The sequence below is a fragment of the Mustela nivalis genome, assembly GCF_964662115.1.
Source record: "Mustela nivalis genome assembly, chromosome: 16".
NCBI classification, from domain to species: Eukaryota; Metazoa; Chordata; class Mammalia; order Carnivora; family Mustelidae; genus Mustela; species Mustela nivalis.
The window spans coordinates 20,565,272-20,591,029 of NC_139035.1; the positions used below are offsets into that span (position 1 = coordinate 20,565,272).

At 38.8% G+C, this 25,758-nt stretch overlaps 2 protein-coding genes across 7 annotated transcripts in view; one reads left to right on the top strand and one right to left on the bottom strand.

The window, feature by feature from the left end:
* Positions 1-15,157, bottom strand: part of TRMT1L (tRNA methyltransferase 1L) — a 53,743-nt gene extending 38,586 nt beyond the window's left edge. The window contains exons 1-7 of one of the 2 annotated variants that reach the window (XM_082702974.1): positions 14,670-15,157; positions 9,993-10,103; positions 8,588-8,701; positions 5,777-5,841; positions 3,970-4,099; positions 1,370-1,490; positions 642-721 (exon numbers count right to left, since the gene is read on the bottom strand). In XM_082702974.1, coding sequence (XP_082559100.1) covers positions 642-721; positions 1,370-1,490; positions 3,970-4,099; positions 5,777-5,841; positions 8,588-8,701; positions 9,993-10,103; positions 14,670-14,892 — 844 coding nt within the window. In that variant the 5' untranslated portion in view covers positions 14,893-15,157. Of the gene's footprint in view, positions 1-641; positions 722-1,369; positions 1,491-3,969; positions 4,100-5,776; positions 5,842-8,587; positions 8,702-9,992; positions 10,104-12,347; positions 12,441-14,669 lie in introns of those variants that run through there. The other variant, XM_082702975.1, reaches the window with a different exon arrangement.
* The window catches only part of SWT1 (SWT1 RNA endoribonuclease homolog), a gene marked incomplete at its 5' end in the record, with an annotated part of 101,980 nt that continues 91,223 nt past the window's right edge, over positions 15,002-25,758 (top strand). For 3 of the 5 annotated variants that reach the window (XM_082702954.1, XM_082702956.1, XM_082702955.1), the window contains 4 exons: positions 15,002-15,454; positions 19,514-19,603; positions 21,729-21,809; positions 25,328-25,386. In XM_082702954.1, coding sequence (XP_082559080.1) covers positions 15,002-15,454; positions 19,514-19,603; positions 21,729-21,809; positions 25,328-25,386 — 683 coding nt within the window. Of the gene's footprint in view, positions 15,460-19,513; positions 19,604-21,728; positions 21,810-25,327; positions 25,387-25,758 lie in introns of all 5 variants that reach the window. The other 2 variants (XM_082702957.1, XM_082702958.1) reach the window with 1 other exon arrangement.

The window sequence follows — 25,758 nt, forward strand, 5'->3', positions numbered from 1 at the left end:
ATTAGCAAAAATCTAGACTCTGGAAAAGTCTATAAGGCAAACAAGCTACATATCAACAAATGATTATCACACACAAACAAAATGATGGACGTGAATATAGATTAAAAAGAGATTTAGAAATATCAAACAATGAAATATATAGTCTTTATTTGAATCCCTGCTTGATTTAAAAAAAAAAATCAGGTAATTGGGCATATTTAACATTTGATATTAAAACATTTGATATTGATTTAATTTTTTAAGATGTGATAATGGTATCATGGTTTTCTTTTTTAAAAATCCTTATCTTTCAGAGAACCAACTGAAATATTTACAGATCAAATGATGTATCAGTGATTTGTATCAAAATAATGGGGATAAGGATGGTAGAAGGAGGTATGAGGGGAAAGTGCATGGCATACAGCCAAAAGAACAAGCACAAGTTGATAATTTTTGAAGTGAGTGATAGATAGCAAAGGACTCTATTATGGTCTACTTTTGTATATATTGGAAATTTTTCCACAATAAAAATATTTACTTTGAGTCTTTAATTTTTTATGCCAAAATATTCTGCCAGATAGAATACCCGTATACATTTTCTAAGAAAAAATACTGCATAAAGCTGATAATTAAAGTGGAGTTCCAAAAAAAACATTACTCACCAGTGGCTCCAAAGGCATCTAGACATTCCAAAGGTTTTCTTTCTTCAGCCAAAGCAGCCAATGTACAGAATATTAGTTGCCTAGAAAGTATAATAATCTGAAATAATTTTACTGTACCATGGCTTCATCACTGTAGATTTTATTTTATTGAAGAATAGTGAGATGGGAGCCTGGGTGGCTCAGTCAGTTAAGCATCCGACTCTTGATTTCAGCTCAGGTCAGGATTTCAAGTTTGTGAAATCAGCCCCACACAGGGCTCAGAGCTGGGCATGAAGCCTGCTTAGGATTCTCTCTCTCCCTCTCTCTCTCTCCCTCTGCCTCTTCCCCCACCTCAGGCTCACACTCTCAAAAAAGAGAGAGAATTGGGGTTCCTGTTTACTGTACAACCTGTTTTAAAGGAAGACCTAGTAATATATTCCCTACTTTAGTATAAGAAGTAAACATTTGTGAAATTAAACTATCAATCTAGTTGGGTTCTATAAACAAGCATTCACCATGAATAATGATTCCATAAATAAAACTTGCCCACAAAAGTACTATTTTACTCTCTGAGAAAAAAATTAGTTTGGTAGGATAAAAGAAAACAATCATTCTAAGAAAATACTAAAACAGATGACTCTCAATCTGTACCTAGTTTTAAATTTCACTGTATTAGAACATAAGATTAAGAGAAGGTACATTTGTTATAATTTGAAACATCCCATAATCCTTTTCCCAATTTATCTTACCGGTTTAGTTTCATTTTGGGATTAAAATAGGAATCTGTTTTTTGAGGTACAGAATAGTTAGGACAAACTTGTACATCTGTGTCTGCCTCTTTCAAAATTTCATTAGGTGGTTTTGCAGAAGCTAAAATGAAAAAAAAAAAAAGATTTCCAGTGAAATACAAAATAATTCTAAATATCCAAAACAATACACATTAAAAGAAATAACTTTTCATTTTAATATTTTGTTAATGTAACCAATTGAGTAAATAATGGAAAAAGAAAAACAACCCAAAACTGATTTATTCAGTACTGTCTCTAGGAAAGAGTAGCACTCAATTAAGTATTTGGGTAAAGTTTATTAAGTCAAATCTTCCCTGCCTTGAACATCAAGATACCTGTATTATAACCCTAGCTAAGAACAATAAGCTTAAAATAAAACAAAATTTGGGGAAAAAAAATTCAGGACTCCTGGGTGGGTCAGTCAGTTTAAGAGTTTGCCTCCAGCTTAGATCATGATCCTAGGATCCTGGGATCGAGTTCCACATTGGGCTCCTCGTTCAGTGGGAGGTCTGCTTCTCCCTCTGCCTGCTGCTCCCTCTGCTTGTGCACTTTCTTTCTCTGGCAAATCAATAAAATCTTAAAAAAAAATCCTAAAACGCCTTTATTGTTCATCAACCCCTATACTGTGTTTACATAGACTGGCTGCTAAATATATCTTACTGTGATATAATGGTTATAAAGTTAGTATCGCTGTTTCATTCCATAAGCCATCGTGGATGACAAAGAATCACTATACTTCCAGAACATGCTAGATTTCAGAACACTTTCTTATAACTACAACCGTAAAACACAAAATTATCTTTTTTTTTTTTTAAAGATTTTATTTATTTATTTGACAGAGATCACAAGTAGGCAGAGAGGCAGGCAGAGAGAGAGGGGGAAGCAGGCTCCCCGCCGAGCAGAGCCCGACGCGGGACTCGATCCCAGGACCCCGAGATCACGACCCGAGCCGAAGGCAGCGGCCTGACCCACTGAGCCACCCAGGCACCCAACACTAAATTATCTTAAATTGGGTATAAAGTAATGGGGAAAAAAAAGATTCTACATTTTGTATATATTAGAATCATTTAGCTATGAGCCCAAATGAAATACTGATGTATTTGTGTATGTATATTTTAGGAATGAGACATATATATTATGTGTGGGGGAAAAATAGTCTTTATTTTTGGCTTTTTCTTTTCTTTTTTTTTAAAGATTTATTTATTTATTTGACAGAGATCACAAGTAGGCAGGGGCAGGCAGAGAGAGTGGGGGAAGCAGGCTCCCCGCTGAGCAGGGAGCCCGATGTGGGGCTTGAGACCAGGAGACCCTGAGATTATGATCCGAGCCAAAGGCAGAGGCTTAACCCACTGAACCACCCAGGCGCCCCTGTGTTTGGCTTTCTTGATAATATTAAAATCAGAATGTTAACTACATGGCAACCGTACTTCCCTTTTTACAATGCCAAATCATAGTTAACATTCCCTAGTGTTTTTTATATTCTTCTACACCCACCAAAGTGGCATGTGACTTATCTCACAAGATCAGCCTTTCTCAAACCAGTTTCTACCAGCAATTAAGCTCTATAGAAAATTATTTCAGTGACTATTTTTTCAATTCTTGAAAGAAAAGTACATAATAACCATTTTAGATGTATATGAGATAAATTAATTCATTACATACAATGGATGCCTTAGGGCATGAGGTCTTAATTCTTTTTTTTTTTTTTAAAGATTTTATTTATTTGTCAGAGAGAGATAGAGAAAATGCACATGCATGTGCAAGTAGGTGGAGGGGCAGGCAGAGGGAGAAGCAGGCTCCCTCCTGCGCAAGTTGCTCAATCTGGGACTCGATCCCAGGACCCTGAGATCACAACCCGAGCCAACGGCAGGCACTTAACCAACTGAGCCCCAGGCATCCCATTAATTCTTTTCTTAAGAAGGGCTGCCTCACTAATAATAAGCTATTAATAACCTGATATCACTTCAGGATAATAAATGGTCTTTATATAACTCCTTTTTCCAGTGTTTTCAACAGTAAGTATAATATAGCTATCTATAATCTTCTGTTAAGATACCTATATTTAGGAGTGTCTGGGTGGCTCAGTCAGTTAGGTGGCTCACTTTGGTTTGGGTCATGGTTCCACTGTTTTGGGATCACATCAGGCTCCCTGCTTGCTGGAGAGCCTGCTTCTCTCTCTCCCTCTGCCTGTCCACTCTGCCTACTTGTGCTTGCTCAAGCTCTCTGTCAAACAAATAAACAAAATCTTTAAAAAAAAAAAAAAAAAATATATATATATATATATATATAAACACACACACACACATATATATATATGTATATTTACTTTGGTATCAATCACTTTTTCTACCCATATTAAATATATTTGTTAAACTGAGGACAGTTAAATGTTGTTGGGAGCCTCACAGAAAGAAAATGAAACCTAAGGTAATGAATTAATAGTTAACTAAATGTTTTGGTTAAGTCCTTGTATTTTATCTCCCCACTGTCTGAAAAGAATAACTCGATCATTGTTTAAGGATTTACTTATCAACACATGTTAATGAGATTGCTCAACTTACCAGCAATATACCTGGATTTCGTCTCTCCTTTATTCACATGTCGCCTTACATGTCCCAGCATATCGGTTCTTCTGGTGATTGTTGCTGAACAAATGATACAATGATAATGGGCGCCCATTTTACTGGATATCTATCAAACAGAGTATTTAATTTAAATGTACAATGAAAGACAATGAAATAGAAGTTTATTAAGATTGCAAATTGAAGTATGTTAGTGTGTCACGAGTTTAATGATGTAGAAGACAGTATTAATATTGCCATGGGACTTCAAAGGGATCTTTACTTCCTTCTCTACATTTATGTTTGCTTTTTACTTACTTTATAATAGACCACAACTTTGTTTTTCCCATTCATTCTAGTCAGCATATAGCTGTACCCTATTTTCTATAAGTAGCACTTATAAAAATGGCATAAAATTAGCAGAACTGTATTAGTAGGTGAGTAACAATTGTTCTCCAGGAAAATAAAGTCCTGATTTATACTGTTTGCAGCTTTCTGTGGTATGTGTACTCTACCACGGCCAATGCCAAGCTACAATTGTGACAGATTTCAAGCTACTGATGTGAAATCACTGAATGTGAGTTTGGGAAAAGATGTGTAATATCCTACTAGAGAGCATGGCCTCCATGCAGATATAATAAATATAATATATAATATAAATATATAATGTATTATATATATGTTATACATATATATGTATATGGCGCCGACAATAGTAAAATAGGTAATAGGAAATAATGAGATTGGAGTACTCATTACATTTGTTTATAATATAATTTATTCACTTTAAAGTTTATACAATTTAATTTTTAATGATGGCCATGTTTAACAACCAACTTTCAATATTTCTAGAAATATAGGCTAGTTTTGGCATACCACTGAATGCTAGAAATGTAATAAAAAGACTAATGGTCCAAGTAAAAAATTTTCATTTTGTAATTTTTCATTTAGCTGAAAATAAAGAGATTATTCCAATGGCTTTTTTCTACTTTTGATACCTTTTACCCTTTTACCCTTAGAACTTCTACCTCCTACCTCCTTAGAGCTTCTACCTCTTTGGGATCAAACAGCAAGTAAAGAACAGGTGAAAACATTACACATTGGTACTGTTGTCATCCCATTCAAAATGTCCTGGATAGGGTTGATGGACCAACCATTGTCCTGACCCCTGCTTAAGAAATGTTTGTTTTTTTTCTCCCCAGCACTTTACTCTTTTTAGTGGCCCGAAAAAAAATTAATAATGAGGACTTCTTAAGCTAACATGCATCCAGGATAGTACTACTAAAAACTATTTTGTAATTTGTATTCCCCAAAAGTTAAATGTATCCTAAAAAGGGACATTAGCACTTTTAAACAATTATTAAGATTTCAGAAAGTTTCTTAATTCTGTCCTTTGACAGATTAAAAGAGCACAGAGAAGGTAAATATGAATTGACATACTGATATTTAACTGAATCACAGAAATTGAAGGCTTTTATCCCATAATCAATTTATTTTAAAAGAAGAATATTACTTTTTATTTAAATTCTCCATTCCAAAATTAGTAAATAGGTTAACTTTTGTTCTGAAACCACAAGAGAAAAGTTTATCTGAATAAAATTAAAAACTGAAAAATGAAAAGTTCAATACAGTAACTTTTTTTCATATAATTCATATTTTTTTCCTACCATGATAATCTGAAAGCACTCAGACACAAAATCTTAAAGTAAATCTCATGGTCAAATGTGCCCACAGCCTTAAAGCCAGGTAAAAATTCTGCTTTCTTTAAAGAGGGCTAAATTTAAAAATAAATCTCACATCTGATTACCTGTTCTCCAATAATGTTTGGTTTCACTGGTCGACAAGGTAAGTGACAGATGCACATCCTGTAACCTAAAGTGAAGAATCGCTGGTTATCATATCAGTTCATTAAATATTCAAGTACCATTAAAAATTATTAGCAAATTTTGTTTTATAATAACTGGGATTCTTATTTATAAGGTCATAGTTTATTTGAATGAGACTTAGTTTTCTATATTTTTTATATAACACATAGTACAAAAACAAATGTATGATATCCAGGTATGAATTCTGGTTCTGCCAAGACTATGTGTTACCTTGATTGGTCATTTAGCTTCTTTGGGACTCAATTTTATCATCTATTCTCTGACATTGTGACTTTTTATTAGGCTTCGCCTTCTTTGCCTCATAATACAGCTGCTGCTACACAGCCTCTTCTTTGTGAGAAGGCACTTAGCTCTCTCCCATCCTTCTTAACCTTCTTCATGCATCCTCTTCCCTCTCTTCCACTCTAAAGAACAGATTTTTCTATAGGCTTAATGGCTACATGACTTTTCCCCCTCATTTTCTTGGTAACTTTAATGCCTTTTATGGTTGCAACTATCTCCCCTGGGGGAAGGAATTCCAAATTCTAGGTCTAGTTACCAACTCCTTTCTGAGGACCAGATCTCTCCTTCTGATTGCCTGCTGAGGATGTACGACTGGGTTATCCGGTCAGTATTTCAAAATCTGTCAAGGACTAAGGTGTCCAGCTCCTTTCTTCTCATACCTTGCATCGAATTGTTTCTCTTACTTGTACATACGGAAGTATCCCAGGATGCAGTAACTTCTTTTTTCTCCACTGATATGTACTCCTATGGCTATCCCACCTCATCCATGGCTTTAAATACCATTTATATTCTGACAATTCCCAAATGTGTATCTCTAGCCCCAACCTTTCCCCAAACTCAAAATTCTTGTCTAGACATGCTACTTGACATCTCCAGGAGATGCATCTAAACGTTCGCATGCCTAAATCTGCAGGCTTGGCCTTTTCCTCAAGCAGTCTTCTCTGCTCAGTAAAGGATACCACCATTCTTACAGCTGTTCAAGTCTCAGGCTCACGCATTCTTGGCTATTTTCCCCTCACATCTTACTTCTATTCCTTCGGCAGGTCTTGTTGCTTCTACCTTAAACATATTTGCAAACTACTTTGAGACCTGCTTGCTAAAACAAAACCTGTGATACTCCCCACGTACCAGATCATCACCATGTGAAAAAAATCCAACAACTTAATGTACTTAAGAAAGTAAAGAAATGCCATGAGCCATTTAAGAGATGAGAATAATAGGGAAGACAAAGACTAACCTAAAGGTTAAACAATGACTTAAATAAAGAATACAAAAAGAACTTTTTAACTAAAATGAGACCGTTCTTTTTGATAAAAAGACATGATTTACGTACATTCTTAAAAATAATTAAACAGGGGGTGGGAGGTTGGGGTACCAGATGGTGGGTATTATAGAGGGCACAGATTGCATGGAGCACTGGGTGTGGTGCAAAAATAATGAACACTGTTATGCTGAAAATAAATAAAAAATAAATTAAAAAAAATTAAACATAAAGGACAGGATGGCCTCTAATTTAGTCTCTAATTCCCTTTTCTCTAAGTGACTAGTCATAACCTTTTACCAATAATACTAAGAAAATTCTTTCCTGGGATTAAAACTCCAGATAACCACATTTAGCAACACCTATGCTCACAAATTCATATACAAGTATGCATATGTTTAAGATGGATATTTAGGGCTTTGAGGGCAGAGTTTTTTTTATCCATATGAAGCATCATAAACTCTCCTCTCAACATGTGTGTTGACACATGCAATAGCAGTTTTTCATGGAAATCCTTCCAAATAAGCTAGTATAGATCTAATATATACTCTTTACAATGGTGGCATAAGAATTTATGGTATGTATACACCATATTACAGTCAACCAACCCGTTTTTATTTTAGTTTCAAGTTTTTGTCACTAAGTATATGCTGCAGTGAATATTCTTGTACATTTATCCTTATTAATTGATTCTTTTACTCCCAAAAGAGGGAGTACCTGGTCGAGAGGTATGTGAATTTTTAAATTTAAAAAACGTTGCCAGATCTCTTTCCAAAAACGCTGTACTAATTCACATAAGTCACTCTAAGAATAATTCATTATATCTAAAAAGTCTTTTAACTTGGTGAGATCTCATTTTTTGTCCTTTAATTTTATTCTTTATGAGACCTCTTATTCAGTCCCCCAAATTATATCATTTTTGTCACTACTGTAATTGGTATCTTTTTTATAATTTTCATTTATCTAGAGTAGAGAAAGACTACGATTTCAAATATTTATCTTATATCCCACTACTTTTTTAAAAATCCCACTACTCTTTTCAACTCTAATCTTTTCAAGCCATCAGCAGAAAAAAAGATATTGTCTTCTTTCCCAATATTCACACTATATATTTTGTTTTGCATTTACTACACTTTCAAAATTATGTGTCAGATAGTAGTTGTTCTAACATAAAAGAAAAAGTATTAACTTTTTAAAACATAGTTCAAAAAGTTATAGGGACCCCAGGGCCAAGCAAAATACCAGTATAGAACAGATGCTTAATAAATGTTTGCTAAACTAAACTACACTTACAACATATATCCATTGCCTAGAGAGTTCCATAATTGTTTATTAAGAAATACATTAAAAGGACATTAAATCCCTCACAATTTTAAATGGAAAGTATTTGAATTTGTTCACAATAAAATTCCAAAACTTCTATTAAATCTTGACACATTTAGTTTTTAGCAAGCACAAGAATACTAACCTTCAAATTCAACTGAGACTTTCCAGTGTAAATTCTGAAGGTGACGACGAAGCTTATGACTATTACAAGCTCTGAATTTCTCCTTAGGGCACAACGGACAAGACTGTTTGTTTCCTGACCAAAAAAAATAAAAAATAAAAAAGAACCAATAAAGCACAGAGCAGACAGGCTACTAATGCCTCAATTTAGCTGCGAAAGAAGTAGCAGGGGACTCTCTCCACCCAACACACACACTTCTCAGATAACGTCTATGTTAACAGTAAGGAGAGTCATCTCTGCCTCAACAGGTAGTTAATAATCAGCACATGGTCAGTGATTAATTTTTTACCCTAAAACTCTCCTCTCTGGGGCTACCTGATAACTTTGTTGCCACCGGGAAGAGAGAAAAGGAGAAAGTAATAAAGTACATGATATCCCTCTGGCCAAAAGGCCTGCCAGAGAGAGCATCACTAGGTACACTGGACAGGGGAGAAGGCAGTACTTGTCACACTCCCAGGGAGGCAGGAGCCGGGAAGACAGTGTGAGCACCTGCTGTGGCATTCTGCTCTAGCAGCAACAAAACCAGTTAACATGCAGAGTAAGAAAAATGGAAGGAGTGAAAGGACCTAGTGGGATCCAAAATAACTGCTGCATGGTTAGAACCACTGTAACCAATTAGCGAATTTGAAATTCTTCCTTCTTCATTAATGAAAAGATTACGGATCATAAAAATACAAGTCTTATTTAATTAGAAATGTAATGGATCTCAAATAAAAACTTTGAGAGCAACGAAAAAAATTAAAATCTCAAATTCAGGTTTAAAACAATAAACATACACAAAAACAATCAGCAACTCATTTTTAATCCGAGTATCTTTAACATACAGCACACTGTAAATATAGTCAGAATTAATTTTTCTATGTGCTCTGCTTACTTCAAAAAACCATGAAGTGATACTGAGGATGGAATTCAAGCACTGAGGATGGCAAAGCGGAAAGAGAGGAGCTTGAGGCGTGACAACAATGAGCAACGCTTACTCCAGCCTTAAATTGCCCACCTAGGGACTTTGTTTATGTGACTGAATATAATATGCCTTTAGTTATTAAAGGCAGTGGTTTTTTGGGACTTCTGTTGCTTATAGTTAAATGCAAATCTGAACTAAAAGAATACGCAGTCCTTACATATCCACAAAATTGTAATATCCTTGGGGAACTGTGAAACAACTAGTCTCCATAGCACCTGTGAAAGCAGGCGGCTACCAATTTCCTGAATGAGAGAATTTTATTATTGCTCTAGTAAAGTGGCAGTAAACAAATCTACTCCCAGCAAATTTTCATGAGTTACTAAACTACACTTACAACATACATAAGATAAAAAGCAAAAGAAATTAAGAGGGGGGAAAAAGACCCTCAAAATATGGAAATACCTGCATCAAGATGATCTGAGTTCAATGAACTGGCAGAGTCAAAATCTCCTTCAGCTATGAAGGCTAACTTCTCTAGATCAGCAAGCTGCCTTTGGATTGAGATGTGTCTCTCTGAAAGGAAATTTTAAGAGTTAGGAGATTAGTTTTTAAAAACCTGAATTCTAGTTCTATTTTTATTTGATCATGTCACAGAGACTCCTCCACTTTTATTTCCTGTAGCATGGTGCCCTGGCACCTAGATGGGGACTACTGCTGCAATTCTGCCTATAAAATGACAAGTGTGCCTCAGAACGTGAAAAGTTGGGGGAAAAAAACACTGTGAAACTTCACACCTTTTAACTTTTATCTAATTATTCAATATAATTCTGCAGAAAATGTTTTTTTCTCCGTAAAAAATGCTGAAGTAAGAAACATAAGCCACGCTTCCTATCTTTAAAGAAGTTTCAAGGGGCACCTAGGTGGCTCAGTGGGTTAAAGCCTCTGCCTTTGGCCCGGGTCAAGATCTCAGGGTCCTGGGATAGGGTCCTGGGATTGAGCCCTGCATTGGGCTCTCTGCTCAGCGGGGAGCCTGCTTCCCTTCCTCTCTCTCTGCCTGCTTGTAATCTCTGTCTGTCAAATAAATAAATAAAATCTTTAAAAAAAAATAAAGAAGTTTCACCTAGGCAGGAAAGATACTGATATGTTACCAACTGTAACACAGTGCAGGATGAAATGAATACCGGGGGTATATGGTGTGGGTATACAGGAAGGAGGAAGGAGGAATTAATTCTAACAAGTGCCTTTGAGAATGTCTTCCCTGAGGAAGTGACATTTGACTGAGATGTAAGTTATGAAAAGAATTTCAGTAAGCAGAAATTTGGTGGCTGGCCTTATAAGCTAGTAATCTCATGAATAAAGGTATAAGGTGTAAAAAAAAATACAGCCACCTCTATCCCACCCTTGGCTGGAATGTAGTATGTTTGGAGAATGGAGGTGGTGGAAGAAGAAGCAGCCAAAAATGTGGTTCAGATCACGAAAGGCTTAAATTCTATGCAAGTTAGTCTGGACTGTCCTCTTCAGGCAACGTGAAGTCTTTGCAAGTTTTTGAGGGAGTGAGTAATATGATTTGAGTGCACTTCAGGAGGTTATCTCTGTCTGTAGAATCAAAGATCAGTAACTGAGATGAGTTAGTAATAGAAAGGTAAAGAACAGATGGGGAAAAAAGAATGCTGGGTGTGAGAAATAACCATGAATGAAGACTGCATTCAAGAATGGTTCCCAGATTTCAAGTTTACATGGCTGAGAATAATGGTATGATTAACCAATAAAGGAAGAGGAACACATTTCTGGCAGATAAGAGGAAAGGAGAAAAATTAATTTAGTTTTTGACACAGTGTTTGATATACTACAGGTATTCATCCTCAAGTTCAGTATGCAGTTGAGTTGTTTTTGGAGTTCAGGAGGATATAAATCATAAATACAAGTTAGGTGAAAGTATGAGCTGAAGAAAGCCTAAGGAAAAAAAAAAACACTATGGAAAAAAGAGAAGAAAAAGGCCAAAAATCCAGTCCCGGTAACATATTTTTAGGTTTCTCAAACATTACACATTCTTCAAACGACATACTTACAAACTTTGGAATATATGAATATATCTTTCCAAAGTACATTTAACATATTCTTGATTTGGGCTTGGAAATGCATTCCCCAATACCACTGAACCCACTACTGATTAATATAAATGGTTATAATTCCGAAGGGCCATATGGAGGGATGCAGGTAATGTAAGAGACACGGAGGAAAATCATCAAGGAGGGTAGATTCAAATACAATAAATGGTAAAGGAGATAGCTTTATCTTATAACTTATCTTATACCTTATCTTATATCTTATACCTTATCTCAAGATAAAGCAGAAGCCAAGAAAAAAAGAGAATGTAAAAGGTTCAACACTAAGTATCACAGATAGTTGTAGAAATCAATAGAAAACTACTGGATTTAGTATTTAGCAGGTCTCCCATCACCTTTAAGAAAAAAGGTTCAGTGAGATGTTCTGGAATACAAATGGGATTAGAAGAAAAAAGTATAGAAAATCACACAGATTATTTCAAAAAGTGTGGCAGTATAAAAAAGGAGATAGATGGGATTGGAGGTTGCTTTTTCTTTCTTTTTAAGGAAATACTTGAATATGCATATCCCAAAGGAAAGTAACGTTTACAAAGGAGGAGCTTGAATATACGAATACAAGACTAGGAGCTGAAAATTGGCAGGAAAAGATCTCCAACTGGAGAGATGATAGTAAACCGCAGGACTCTCTAGTATTCATTACACAACAAGGTTATACAGTTTAGAACCTGAAACCTTTAAATTCTATTCTTACCATAGATCCCCTCCTGCCTGTTCCTCTCCAAGCTTCACTCCCAGCTCCTTCTGTGTCCTTGTTTTTCTTTCCCCAAAATAAACAGTAAGACAGCAGGGGATATGCCTTCCTCAGTTTTGTAATGATTAAGTGCCCAATACTGTATCTCGTACACAGCAGGCACTATGGTTTGTTAAATAATTTAAAAAAAATCGTTAGTCTTTTTGGATGCAGTAACAGAGTCAATAATTTTGGAATTCAATTCAGCACTATCAGACATTCCTGCTCAACTTTACTAAAAGACAAATTTTCACCTCATTTTTAAATGAGAAAAGCAAAGAGCAACAATTAACTTGTCATACTAGGTATTGTTCAAATGACTTTATAATGAGATATGATTTCTATAAATAGGCAACAATTTTCCCAAATGAGCAAAAACTTAATTGCTAGGTGAGACCACAAGATTCAGGCAATGAATCCATGTGTACAAATCAATCCTTTGAATTTGCAATCATAAAGACTTTCAGCTTCCAAAGTTCAAAGTTCTGTTCATGTGAAAGTATATAGTACTATATAAACCTGTGCTTACTGAAATCATCCTAAATTGTACAAAATAAGAGACAGGAGCCTGGTATGTTAGATGAGAATAACGAAAATCCTGTGATCCACTATTAAAACTCTCAAAGATCTGTCTAAAGATTCATGATATGCCTTCGTATGTATACCTCAAATTACTTTCTGGTTCAAGATAGTAGATAGCAGACAATCTGTACTTAAATCACTCAAACTTTTTGTAACATGCTAGTAATTCTGAAGTCAACAGGCAAACCTCTTGTTAAATCAGATGAATCCAAGATGCTAGGAGTTTCTTTTACAACTTCTGATACTTTTTCCTCATTTTTCAGTTCTATTTCAAATATGCCATCTTCATCTTGCCTACTTAAGACTGATTTCGAAGGACTAACTAGACCACATAAAAATAATTTTTAAAATGTGATTAATATATATTTCTAATGCATTTCAGATTTCTCAATCATTACATATTTGCCCCAGTAATGCATTTTTCAGGTTTCTCAAACATCATACATTCTTCAAATTACATACTTCCAAATTTTGGAATATTTATCTTCCCAAACTATGTTTAACTTCTGGCTGGTGGGGAGGGGGAGAAAGCACACAGTCCCTAAAGCTGCTGAACCAATTCTGATTAATATAAACAAATCTAATCTAGAGGTAGGGAAGGGAGGCTACTCAGGAGAGTGTACCACCCCCCTGCCAACTGTAGGGACCCTTATTTTGCATCTACTACCTCTGATCTTATATGAGGAAGAGAAGCCTACCCAAGGAACACTTTGGCCTTTTCTGTGATCAACTCTACTCTTTAATTTACTGTGACAATTTTTATGTGGCTTTAAAATTGCAAAGCTACTCTACTGGACTACAACTACCCAAGTGATGTATAAATATTAAATTCCCAACTGTCCTAGAAGAAAATGAATTATTTTGTTATTAATTCAGAAAGAACATAAAGGTCAATTTATGGACCACAAAATAATTAAAAACAAACAACAACAACTTTCTGAGACTTTACATTTAAAAGTGTTCAGAAGATTCTCAAGTGTTTCTCTTTATGGTCCAATAAATCACCACTTAGAAAACATGCAAGCACATACATTAGCACAATAATACGGGCTATTAATATTCAGCAGTCCAGTTATGATGGAACGGAGGGCAGAACTCAACTGGTATTTATGACTGAGGGACGACATCCAGAATTTAGTCGACCCTTTCTTAAACTACTCATCAGCCTCAAATTCTTTTTGAAAGCAAGCTGCTAAAGAAAATTAATAAGAAAAGGCCATCTCTTTGTGTATATCGAGCACAAGAACTAGTTGGTAACAATGGTTTCCACATCTTGGCAGCTACGATCTACCACAGTAAACAGGTTGCCTCGGTTACCATATCACATTTTGAAGGACTTAGTGAACCACCGCAGACGGAGCAGAGAGGGAAACTACCAAATTAGTGTAACTCCCTATTTGCGTAGCAGAAAAAGACCCCCTTTAACGAAGAAGCCCTCGACCTCATTATTTCCTTTTATCTGCAGCACTTCTGGCCTCCACAAACCCTTCACCACGATGTCCTCGAGGTTTGGGGACATGCCTTCTCCCATTCTGTACCCGCTTTACCCGCTACACGGGTCCCTCCTCCCTCCCCCCACATCCCTAAACCTGTCTTTCCCCATAAAAAACATCCCAGTGAAGAAGGGCCTCCCCTACTCCCCAGCAAGGCGCACTTCCTCGCTTCTCTTGCGGCAGAAAGATCTAGGCCTCCTGCACTTACTGCTTTCAGCCTCGTCAGGGGCAGAGGCTAGGGACGGGGACAGGGCCGGAGCCTGGGCCAGGGCAGGGGCTGGGGCTGGAGCCGAGGCCGGAGTCGGAGCCGAGTCCGGGGCCGGAGCTGGGACCCGAGCCGAGTCCGGGGCCGGGGTCGGGACCTGGACCTGGGCCACCTCCACCTCCTCCTTCTCCTGGGGTAGCAGCTCCTCCTCCGCCATATTCTCCATAGTTACCGCCTCCGTGCCAGGCCCGCCCGGGGACCAGGAGGGGCTCACGGCGGGGTGAGAGAACTGGCGTGAATGCCCAGAGGGCTGGATCCAAGGAGTGGGAAAGCAAATGGGAAGGGCTGGATGCGTGCAACAGACAAAAGATGAAGAACCAGTGACCAAATCCTGTCAGCAGAAAAATAAAAAGCCAGAGGTAGCGATTCGCGGTCCCGTCCGCTTCCCTTTCCCCGAGGCGTTGCGACGCCACCACAGCCTGCGCAGAAACGTATCGGGGACGGCGACCAATGAGGTAAGAGAGTTCTGCTTCCACGGTGCGTCTCGGTTCCAGCCGTCAACCAAGGAAGCGAAGCAAGACTACAATACCCAGGGTGCAGCGCGCCAGCCGGGGCGGAGCCGGAGTTCCAAGTCCTTGGAGGAAGTAAATGCAAAGCTAAACAAACGCTCGCAACGTTGGAGTAGTCTGGGTCCGAGTGCAGAACTACATTTCCCAGCGAGCATCGGGTCCGGGGGAGACCCTTTTTCTTGGCCTGGGCCTCCGGAGTCGCCACCGCTGCGGGCGCTGGTAAGGTAAGTGGGGCGTTAGTTGACGTTTTGCTGGGCAGTTCTCACCTCTCTCCCTCTGGTACCTTAGCGGGTAGCCAGCGGGTCGGAGAATTCCGGAGGCCCCTCGAGCCTGGGCGGGGCGACTCTGTAGGCGGATCCGGGGTTGAGTCAGCTTGGTGAAGGGTGGGGTTCTGGTCGGCTCTAGGTCTGGAGTTGCCCCTCGCCCAGGGTGAGAATCTGGTTTGTTCTGGCCGAGCCCCTGGGCCCCGGGGACGTGGGAGCTGCTAGCGAGCTTCCCTGCTAGCCTGGTTTATTTGGAATCAGTGTCTGCGCTTCCCTTCGCACCCTCATCCACACTGTGACCTGAATACTTCTCCTTTTGTCTTTATTTTGCTTTAATCTACGTATTCTTATTAGCACTGCCCTGGGGTCGTGGGGGTCTTGTGGGTAGAGAAGAGCGTGTGTTTCTGCGCGCGTCCTACACCTGCAGTTAGACTTAATAACCAGAGCTCTGAGTGTCTTTTGAGTTTTGCGGCACCTGATTGATGCGATTCCGATTCCACACGGCGTCTGCCAGTGAGTCCTCTGGCCCGTGTACTTCTCTTCCCTTCACTCCCTGGCCTGCTTGAACTTCAGTCTCAAGCATTCATTCCCTTGGCGCAGGCAGAGGAAAACTTGAATTTTCCGGCTGCTCTTTCTTCCCGGGACTGGTCCGAATGTTATAAGCAGCAGGGAAGCAGAAGGAAGCCCCTTTATGTCTTAGGAGACTCGAACTTCCAGTTGGGTTTTCTTAGTTAATAAAGGTGCTACTTAGTGCCTAGCGAGCTCATTGGTCTATTTATTTCCTAGTTGTTCAGCCCAGGTGAGAGCTAGTGTGATGATTTGGCGCTTTGAAAGTTTAGCAGGATTTAGTTGCCACCTCCCAACCCCCCAGTAGTTAGGAAGTGCGTCTGGAGGCTTCCCCCTACCTTCCCTAGTGAGTTAGTTCTAAAGTCCTCATACTGCCTTCAACCTCAACTTAAAAAAAAAGTTATTGGGAGAAAGCACGTGAGGGGGGAGGGAGGAGCAGAGAGAGAAGGAGAGAGAATCCACGCCCACTTTCTGGGACCCGCGCGGAGTTGGAGGCGGGACTAGTCTCATCTCCTGGAGATTAGGACCCCAGCGGAAACCGAGAGTGCCATGCTCCACCCACGGAGCCACCGAGGCGCACCCCCACCCCAACTTTTAACTAGTTTTCCGGAATATAGAACTGCCTCACTGCTCTTAACAGTCAATTAAAAATGGGAAAATAACACGTTGTAACTTACGGGAATGAGTAGTGGCTTAACTATATTGTGCCTCATTCAAGCATCATTGATTTTTTTTTTAATTTCCAAAAGGCTAGATGGTTAATTGAAAGCTTGATTCAGTGTATCAGTCTCACTATTTAACACCAGCTGGAAACCAGAAGATAAAGAGGGTTAGCTTTTAGAGTGTGAATTCTATGGGACTTTTAATAAGAATTTCTAAACATGATCTGTGCTTTTTTTTTTTAAGATTTATTTATTTATTTATTTATTTATTTGACAGAGAGAAATCACAAGTAGATGGAGAGGCAGGCAGAGAGAGAGGGAAGCAGGCTCCCCGCTGAGCAGAGAGCCCGATGCGGGACTCGATCCCAGGACCCTGGGATCATGACCTGAGCCACCCAGGCGCCCCATGTGCTTTTGAGACTCCTAAAAAAAAAAGGAATCTTCAAAGTTTGAAGAGTTATATTAAGTGACTGTGTTAGTCATTTATTGCTGCCTAAGTTATCCTAAAGCTTAGTGGGTTTTTTTTTTTTTTAATTTTATTTATTTATTTGACAGAGATCACAGGTAGGCAGAGAGACAGAGGAAGCAGGCTCCCCTCAGAGCAGAGAGCCCCGGCTTGATCCCAGGACCCTGGGATCATGACCCAAGCCGACGGCAGAGGCTTTAACCCACTGAACCACCGAGGCGCCCCTAAAGCTTAGTGGTTTAAAACAACAATAAACATGACCTCTCAGGTTCTTTGCATCAGGAATTCAGAAGTGGCTTAATGGGGTATACCTGGTTCTGAGTCTCATGAGGCTGCAGTGAAGATAGCAGCCCCCATGCTTCCACTCAAAGGCTTGATTAGGGCTCCAGGATTGGCTTCAACGAGGGCATGCTTATAGGCCTGGCAGCTGGTTCATTTTTGGCAGTGGGCTTCAGTTCCTCACTGGTGGGCTGCTCTATGGACTATGTGATTGTCCTCATGATATGGTGGCTGGTTTTCTCTAGCGTAAATGAAAAACACAAGCCACAGTGTCTTATATGATCTAGCCACATACCGCCATACAGCAATTCCTATTGGGGTCACAGACCAGCTCTATGTACTGTGAGAGCACTGCATGAGAGTGTAATTACTGGGCACCAGACATCATCAGGAACCACTTAGGAGGCTGGCCAGCACAGGAAGTCTCCCCTTTGAGTTTGTATTTTGATTTTCATAAAATCAACATGAATTTCACACTATTATAAATATAAACATTTGTCATGGTAAACATAAATGTGTTTTTCCTTTGATAGTCCACTATCTTCAGTGATTTTTTTTTCTTCAGTTTTTTTTTTTCAATTGGCTTATGGGTGAGGGGTTTAAATTTAGCCTTATTTTGTATTCAAAGCAACAACGTAAGATGAACATGGATCAGTTTAAATCGTAAAAGTTAACATAAGTAGTCCATTGCCTCTAAACAGTTCATTTCATGGAATTTATTGTGTTTTTTTGTTGTTGTTGTTTGCTTGTTTTTATTGTACCTTTTCCCAAAATGGAATAGAATCCTTGGAACAAGAAAGGGAAAAGAATATTATTCCTCTAATCTGGAAGCTCAATTGTGAATTCAATTGATTCCATACATGATTTTACAAATCAGAATTTTGGGGTAATTTAGGATTGTTCTTAGAAGTTCAAGGGATACCTGGGTGGTTCAGTCGGTTAAGTGTCTGCCTTCAGCTCCTAATCCTGGGCTCCTGGGGTCCAGTCCTGCATCAGGCTCCTTGCTCAGTGGGGAGTCTGCTTCTTCCTCTGCCTCTGCCCCTGTTGTGTTCCTGCTCTTTCTCTCTTTCTCTGACAAGTAAATAAATAAAATCTTTAAAAAGTCTGTATTAAATATTCTTTTTTAAAATAGATTTTTATTTATTTATTTGACAGGCAGAGATCACAGATAGGCAGAGAGGCAGGCAGAAAGAGAGGAAGGGAAGCAGGCTCCACGCTGAGCAGAGAGCCCGATGCGGGGCTTGATCCAAGGACCCTGGGATTGGGACCTGAGCCAAAGGCAGAGGCTTTAACCCACTGAACCACCCAGGCGCCCCTTAAATATTCTTTTATTAGTTTTTATTATTAGGTTTCTCTTAGCTGTCAGCATTTTTCTTCTTTCTCTTTATATTATCAAAGCATTCTGAAGTTTGATTTAGTGTTCTTGATCATTCTTTTATAGAATTTCACTTACTATAGTCATGACTGACCATGAGTCAGTGCCTGCTTACATTCATAGTTTCCATATGTGTCACTGTCAGCAATAAAGTCTCCTTTTGGCTTTGCTGTTAGACTCCTTTTATATCTTCCCATCCCATGACCCAATGAGGTTCCAATTCTCTGGCCTTTCCATTCCAGCACAGGATGCTTCTGCTACATGCTAAGTTGAATAGAGGGTGTGTCAGGAAAATAAAGACTTAGAACAAATTGGTTTTGAGGTGTAGGTTGGGCACAAGGGAACAGTCCTGTAGGCAGTTGAAAATGGTGATCAGAAGCTTGAGAGAGAAGGTCAGGGCTAAAGGCACAGTTTCGAGAGATCATTCCTAGAAAGGTGGTAGATGGAATTGAAGGAGAGGAAGAGATCAGTATGAGGGAGACTATAAGTGAAATAAAGTGGAACGAGAGAATCCTGTTCTCTTGGGAATGGTTAGAAGATGGAAATAATTTTGTAAAACTCCAGTCTTTTTAAAACTGAAAGACGACGAATTTCTAATGTATTTTGTTGTGGTGGTGGTAAAACAAAACAAAACACATAAACACCTAAATATGGTTTTTATTTTAGCTTTTCAAAATGTCCAACAGAGAATCTTGTGGCGAAAAAGAGAAGTCCCGGAGAAAAGGCACCACTGCATCACTGAGCTTTGATGTCCAAGTAAGAATTTTGATTTACTGACGCAGAGAATACTTTCTGCCTGTTTATTTTTGCGTAATGAAAAAAAATAAACCTCAGTTTTAAAATGAGTTACGTAAATGTTTTGTTTTGCCCTTCTGACCCAGGAGAAGTAATTTGTTTTTCCCATTCTTTCTTTCCCCCCATTCTTTTTTTTTTCTTTTTTTAAGATTTTTAAAATTTATTTATTCGGCAGAGAGAGAGAGAGATCACAAGTAGGCAGAGAGGCAGGCAGAGAGAGGGGGAAGCAGGCTCTCTGTTGAGCAGAGAGCCCGATGTGGGGCTCGATTCCAGAACCCTGGGATCATGACCCTAGCCAAAGGCAGAGGCTTAACCCAATGAGCCACCCAGGTTCCCCTCCCCCCATTCTTTACTTGCATTATCTTGTTGACTCCTCACAACTGTAGGAGATAGGTACTATTATTATCCCAATTATACAAATGCCAGAACTGAGGCTTAGGGAGGTAAGTAATTTGCAGAGGCATTTTCTGACTTGATGCTAGGCCCCCCAGACTCTCCTTTACATAGAAATAACTCACCATTAGACCTTTTTGCACCACCTTCATCATTTACTGAGCATTGTAAGGTTATATGCTCTTCAGTCAGAATGGGCCATCATATTCAGCGGGAGGCTAAGAGTTTGGAATGGATGCTCACCAAGTGTCCTTTGCTGACTCCGCCTCGTCTTTTTTTTTTTTTTTTTAAGATTTTATTTATTTATTTGACAGAGAGAGATCACAAGTAGGCAGAGAGGCAGGCAGAGAGAGAGAGAGAGAGGGAAGCAGGCTCCCTGCTGAGCAGAGAGCCCGATTCGGGACTCGATCCCAGGACCCTGAGATCATGACCTGAGCCGAAAGCAGCGGCTTAACCCACTGAGCCACCCAGGCGCCCCTGCCTCGTCTTAAACTATAACTTCAAGTGCCCAGTTGCATTTACCCAGTTGAGAAGTTGCAGTTCCATTCTTTCATTTGGTTGGGCCTAAATCCTGGTTGTCACCCCCCACGTGCATCGAGAGTCTATCAGCAAATTGTATCAGCTTTCTCTTAACAAGATAGAGTCTGACTCCCTCCTCTGCTACCACGGGACAATCAGCTGGCTTTCTCAGATGGTTGCAGGAGTTTCCAAATTGATCTCCCTGCTTCCACCTTTGCCTCCCATTGTTCTCTTCTCAACAAGCCCCCAGGATGACCCTGTTAGAATGTGAGTCAGATCATGTCTCCTTTGCTCAGTACTACCTGTTGGTTGTCCTCCTCACCCGGCGTGCCAGCTGACGTCCTGGCGGGGGCCTACAAAACAACTGACCCCCCATCTGGCTTCCCTCTCATTCTCCTGTTGCCTTCACCATTTTGTGGTTCCGCAATCCAGGCACATTCCTGCCTCAGGGGCTTTGCCCTTCAGTGGAAAACTCTAGATAAGCACATAGTTTCTTCTTCCCTCCTTCAGGTCTCCAGTCTTCTGTCAGCTTATCAGTGGGGCTTTTTCTGACTATCCTGTTTAAAATTGCAGCTGCTTTTTTTACACCACCTCCCAGCCCTTCCTGCCCTTTTTCTCTTTTATAATTTTTTTCCCAGTGTCTCATCTGACACGGTAAATATATTGTTTATTTATAAATTCCTGTCCCAAATTTTATCTTCCATGAGGGCAGGGACATCTGTGTTTTCATTAATTTGTCCCCACCATCTAGAATATCTTTGGTACACAGTAGGTCCTCAAAATATAAGTTTGTCCTGGGTCTACTGAATTTTGGATCCCCTGGGAAATGACTGGATATATGGTTTTGCTTTGTAGACGACTAAATTCCACCATGGCAATGCCTCCTCCCGAAGCCTTTATCTGAGCAGTCAACTGGCCCTCCGGCTTTAGCCCTCGTATCCTATCTCATCTCTAATTCAAGAGCATCTAGATCTTCTGATTTCTACTTGAGTCTTCCTTCTAATTGAGTTTCCCTCCCCCTTACCAAAGTTTGTGTGGCTTTAAACATTTTTCCCTCCGAAGTTTATTATGAATGTAGAAAGAATGTTTATAATAACAATGATTAAATAACGCTGTCTTAGACTGTGCCTAATTTTGTGCTTTTTTTTTCTTTTTTTCCAAATGGCATGCTTAGGATAAGACAGAGAAAAAAACTTCAAGTTCTACTAGTTCAGCTTGCTGTGTAAGGTCAGTTTCATCAGAGAAGAGAAAACTGGTGAGTGTTCGTATATTGTAGCCAACTCTAGATATTATTAATATTAAAGTTTTAATGTGTGATGAAAAGGTTTATGATACATATTCCCCCACTACTTTTCCACTCATTTTTTCTTTCTCTTATACTTTGCGATAGCCAATAGAAAAAACACCAGTGTTTGGTTTCTTCCTTCTACTCACCAAAAAGGATTTAATAAGTTACTTCTTTGTGCAGTTAGACTCTATCATGCAGAGTTAGACAACATGGATATAAATTAAGAGAGTTTTTTTTTTAATTCAGTTAGCCAACATATCATTGGTTTCAGATATAGGGGTCAGTAATTCAGCAGTTGCATATGACACCCAATGTTCATCACATCACATGCCCTCCTTAATGCCTGTCACCCAGTTACTCTGTCACCCCATCCATCTGCCCTCCAGCAGCCCCCAGTTTGTTTCCTATAGTTAAGAGTTTGTCATGGCTTGTCTCGCTCTCTGATTTTTTCCCATTCAGTTTTCCCTTCCCTTATGATCCTCTGCACTGTTTCTTATATTCCAAGAAATATGAGAAATAGAAGTTATATATATTATTAATTATATTAATCATAATTATATTATATTATATAAACATAATTTATATTAATACAAGTACTCAATATTTATACTACATTAATATATATTATTAGTTAATTATATGAATTATAATTATATTTATAGTTCATATAATTAATAAGTAATATACTCCAAATTAATAAATTAATAAATATTAATATATTGAATAGTTAACAAATTATGAATTATAATTCATATAATTAATCAAAATTAATTATATGAATTACATTTATAATTCATATAATTAATAAGTAATATATATTATTAATATATTTCAAGAAATATAAGATGAAATATAAGTGAAACCATATGATAATTGACTTTTTTTGATTGATTTATTTCACTCAGCATAATATCCTCCAGTACCATCCACGTTAATGTAAATGGTAAATATTCATCCTTTTTTGATGGATGAGTAATATTCCATTGTGTGTTTGTGTGTGTGTGGGTGTGTGTGTATGTACACACACCACATCTTTATCCATTCATCTGTCAATGGACATCTGGGCTCTCTCCACAGTGGCTATTTGGTCATTGCTGCTATGCACAGTGGTGTACAGGTGCCCCTTTGGATCACTACATTTGTATCTTTGGGGGAAATACCCAGTAGTGCAATTGCCGGGTCATAGGGTAGCTCTATTTTCAACTTTTTGAGGAACCTCCGTACTGGTTTCCAGAGTGGCTGAACCAGTTTGTGTTCCCACCAGTGGTGTAGGAGGGTTCCCCTTTCTTTGCATCCTTGCCAACATTTGTTGTTTCCTGTCTTGTTAATTTTAGCCATTCTCACAGGTGCGAAGTGGTATTTCATTATGGTTTTGATTTGTTGTTTCCTTGATGCCAAATGATGTCGAGCATTTTTTCATGTGTCTGTTGGCCATTTGGATGTCTTCTTTGGAGAAATGTCTGTTCATGTCTTTTGCCCATATCTTGACTGGGTTATTTGTTTTTTGCATGTTGGTTTTGATAAGTTCTTTATAGATTTTGGATACTAGCCCTTTATCTGATATGTCATTTGCAAATATTAAGAGAGTTTTTAAGTCTTTTCCCATATATGGTTTTATTTGGCTTTACAAGATCCTTTGGAGGTAGCCAAGGCAGATGCGTAGCATTTGTGTTTTCAGATTCAGAAATTGAGATCTAGGAGGTTATGTGACTTGTCCAAGGACACAAAATTGTTTATAGCAACAGAGCCAAATCCAGAGTCATGCAAATAATTAAAAAGACATTAAGCTAGTACATGGGTGGTTGGTGAAGTACTCAGGGCATTCAGGTTGATGTTAGGTGTATGTCGGGATAGCACTGTGGTCATGGGTAATAAGGGAAAGTAATTATGAAAATTGTGGGAATACAGAATTCTGTTTTTAAGGATTTGCTTGTTTTTATATAATGACACTGCTGATTCAATTTGTTTCTGTATTAGCCTTCTTAAAACACAGATTTCAATATATTTCTTCTCTGTTGAAAAATCACTTTTTAGTCTGGCATTCTGGACCCTCCTAAATTTGGTCACACCTTAACTAGCCAGTTTTCTTTTTTCTTCCTGAAAACAGCCCTTTTGCTTCTACCTAGGCTGGTTTATTTTTTCTCTTTTGAGTTTATACCAGTCATCTCCAGCTGCTTAGAATGCCTAAGTTTTCTTAGCGGAGGCCACCTTTTTCTTTTACTTGTTAATCTTTATTTAATCTATATTCAATCTTTAGTGTGTGTGTGTGTGTGTGTGTGTGTGTGTGTATACTTATGTATGTATACTTATGTATGTATGTATATACCTGTGTGTGTGTGTATATATATATACATATATATATATATATGAATGAAATATTTATTAGGGGTGCCAGGGTGTTTCAGTCAGCTAAGCATCTGCATTCAACTTATCCATTCCTGTGTTGGGCTCCCTACTCTGAAGGGAGCTTGCTTCTCCCTCTGTCTGCCTCTCGCTGTCTCTCATGAATAAAATAACATCTTTTTAAAAAATTATTTATTTATTTATTTGACAAAGAGGGAAAGAGAGAGAGAGAGCGAGAGAGGGAACCCAAGCAGGGGGAGTGGGAAAGGGAGCAGACTCCTCACTGAGCAGGGAGCCTGATTCTGGGCTCAAACCCAGGACCCTGCGATCATGACCTGAGCCGAAGGCAGCAGCTTAATCCACTGAGCCACCAGGCGCCCCTCAATCTTCAGCATATATTTTGTCCGCCTTTTTTCCTAAGTATGTTCCAACTTTTGGTGTTCGATAATTTGAACTCTTTTATGACTTACTGTATGTTCTTCTGCTTTCACACTTAGGTATATCATTTCATTAGATTATTTGTATATATTCTTCTCCTCTCTGTTCTTTAACATGTATAGGACAAGGGCTATATCCTGTTTCTCTCTTACTTCTCTTGTGCCTAGGCCTGTATCCCCAGAACCCATGGAGAGACAGATTGGTAGAGATAGTAGACAGAACTGTTTCAATCCTGGCTCCGCTGCTGACTTGCTCTGTAATGTTAAGGAAGATACTTTTCTCTGTTTGTACTTTGAGTACTTTACCTATAAAATGGGGCATGATGATAATACCTGTTGTACAGGATTATTGGAAAGGTTAAATAAATTATTGTGTTAGGGGGTGCCTGGATAGCTCGGTCCTTAAGCATCTACCTTCGGCTCAGGTCATGATCCCAGGGTCCTGGGATCGAACCCCACATCAGGATCCCTGCTGGGCAGGAAGCCTGCTTTTCCCTCTCTCATTCCCCCTGTTTGTATTCCCTGTCTCACTGTGTCTCTCTGTCAAATAAGTAAATAAAATCTTAAAAAAAAAATTATTATGTCAGCCTATTCACCATTACATAGATGTGGGGAAAAAATATTGTCTCCCAGTCTTTCTCCTGTAACTAAAATGTCAGTGCATGACTTCTATTTCTTGAATGATTCGTTTTTCTTTTCTTTCAGAAATCAGATCATACAGACATTCTATACTGTGATGTAAAAAGAAGACAAGAGCTGAAAAGGTGAATTCCTTCTTTTTGTTGATATCTTTTACTTTTGGAGGCTTAGAATTGTGAGACTAAATATTTTGATACGCAAAGTTTTTTATTTGATCAGTACTGATTTGCATGCCAATATTTCTAGCTGTAGCACAGGTTATAATTATTGAATTTTTTTTTCAAAGATTTTATTTATTTATTTGACAGAAAGATCACAAGTAGGCAGAGAGGCAGGCAGAGAGAGAGAGGGGGAAGCAGGCTCCCTGCTGAGCAGAGCCCAATGTGGGGCTCGACCCCAGGACCCTGAGATCATGATCCAAGCTGAAGGCAGAAGCTAAACCCACTGAGCCACCCAGATGCCCCTGATTTGTTTTTTGAAGATTTTATTTATCTGCG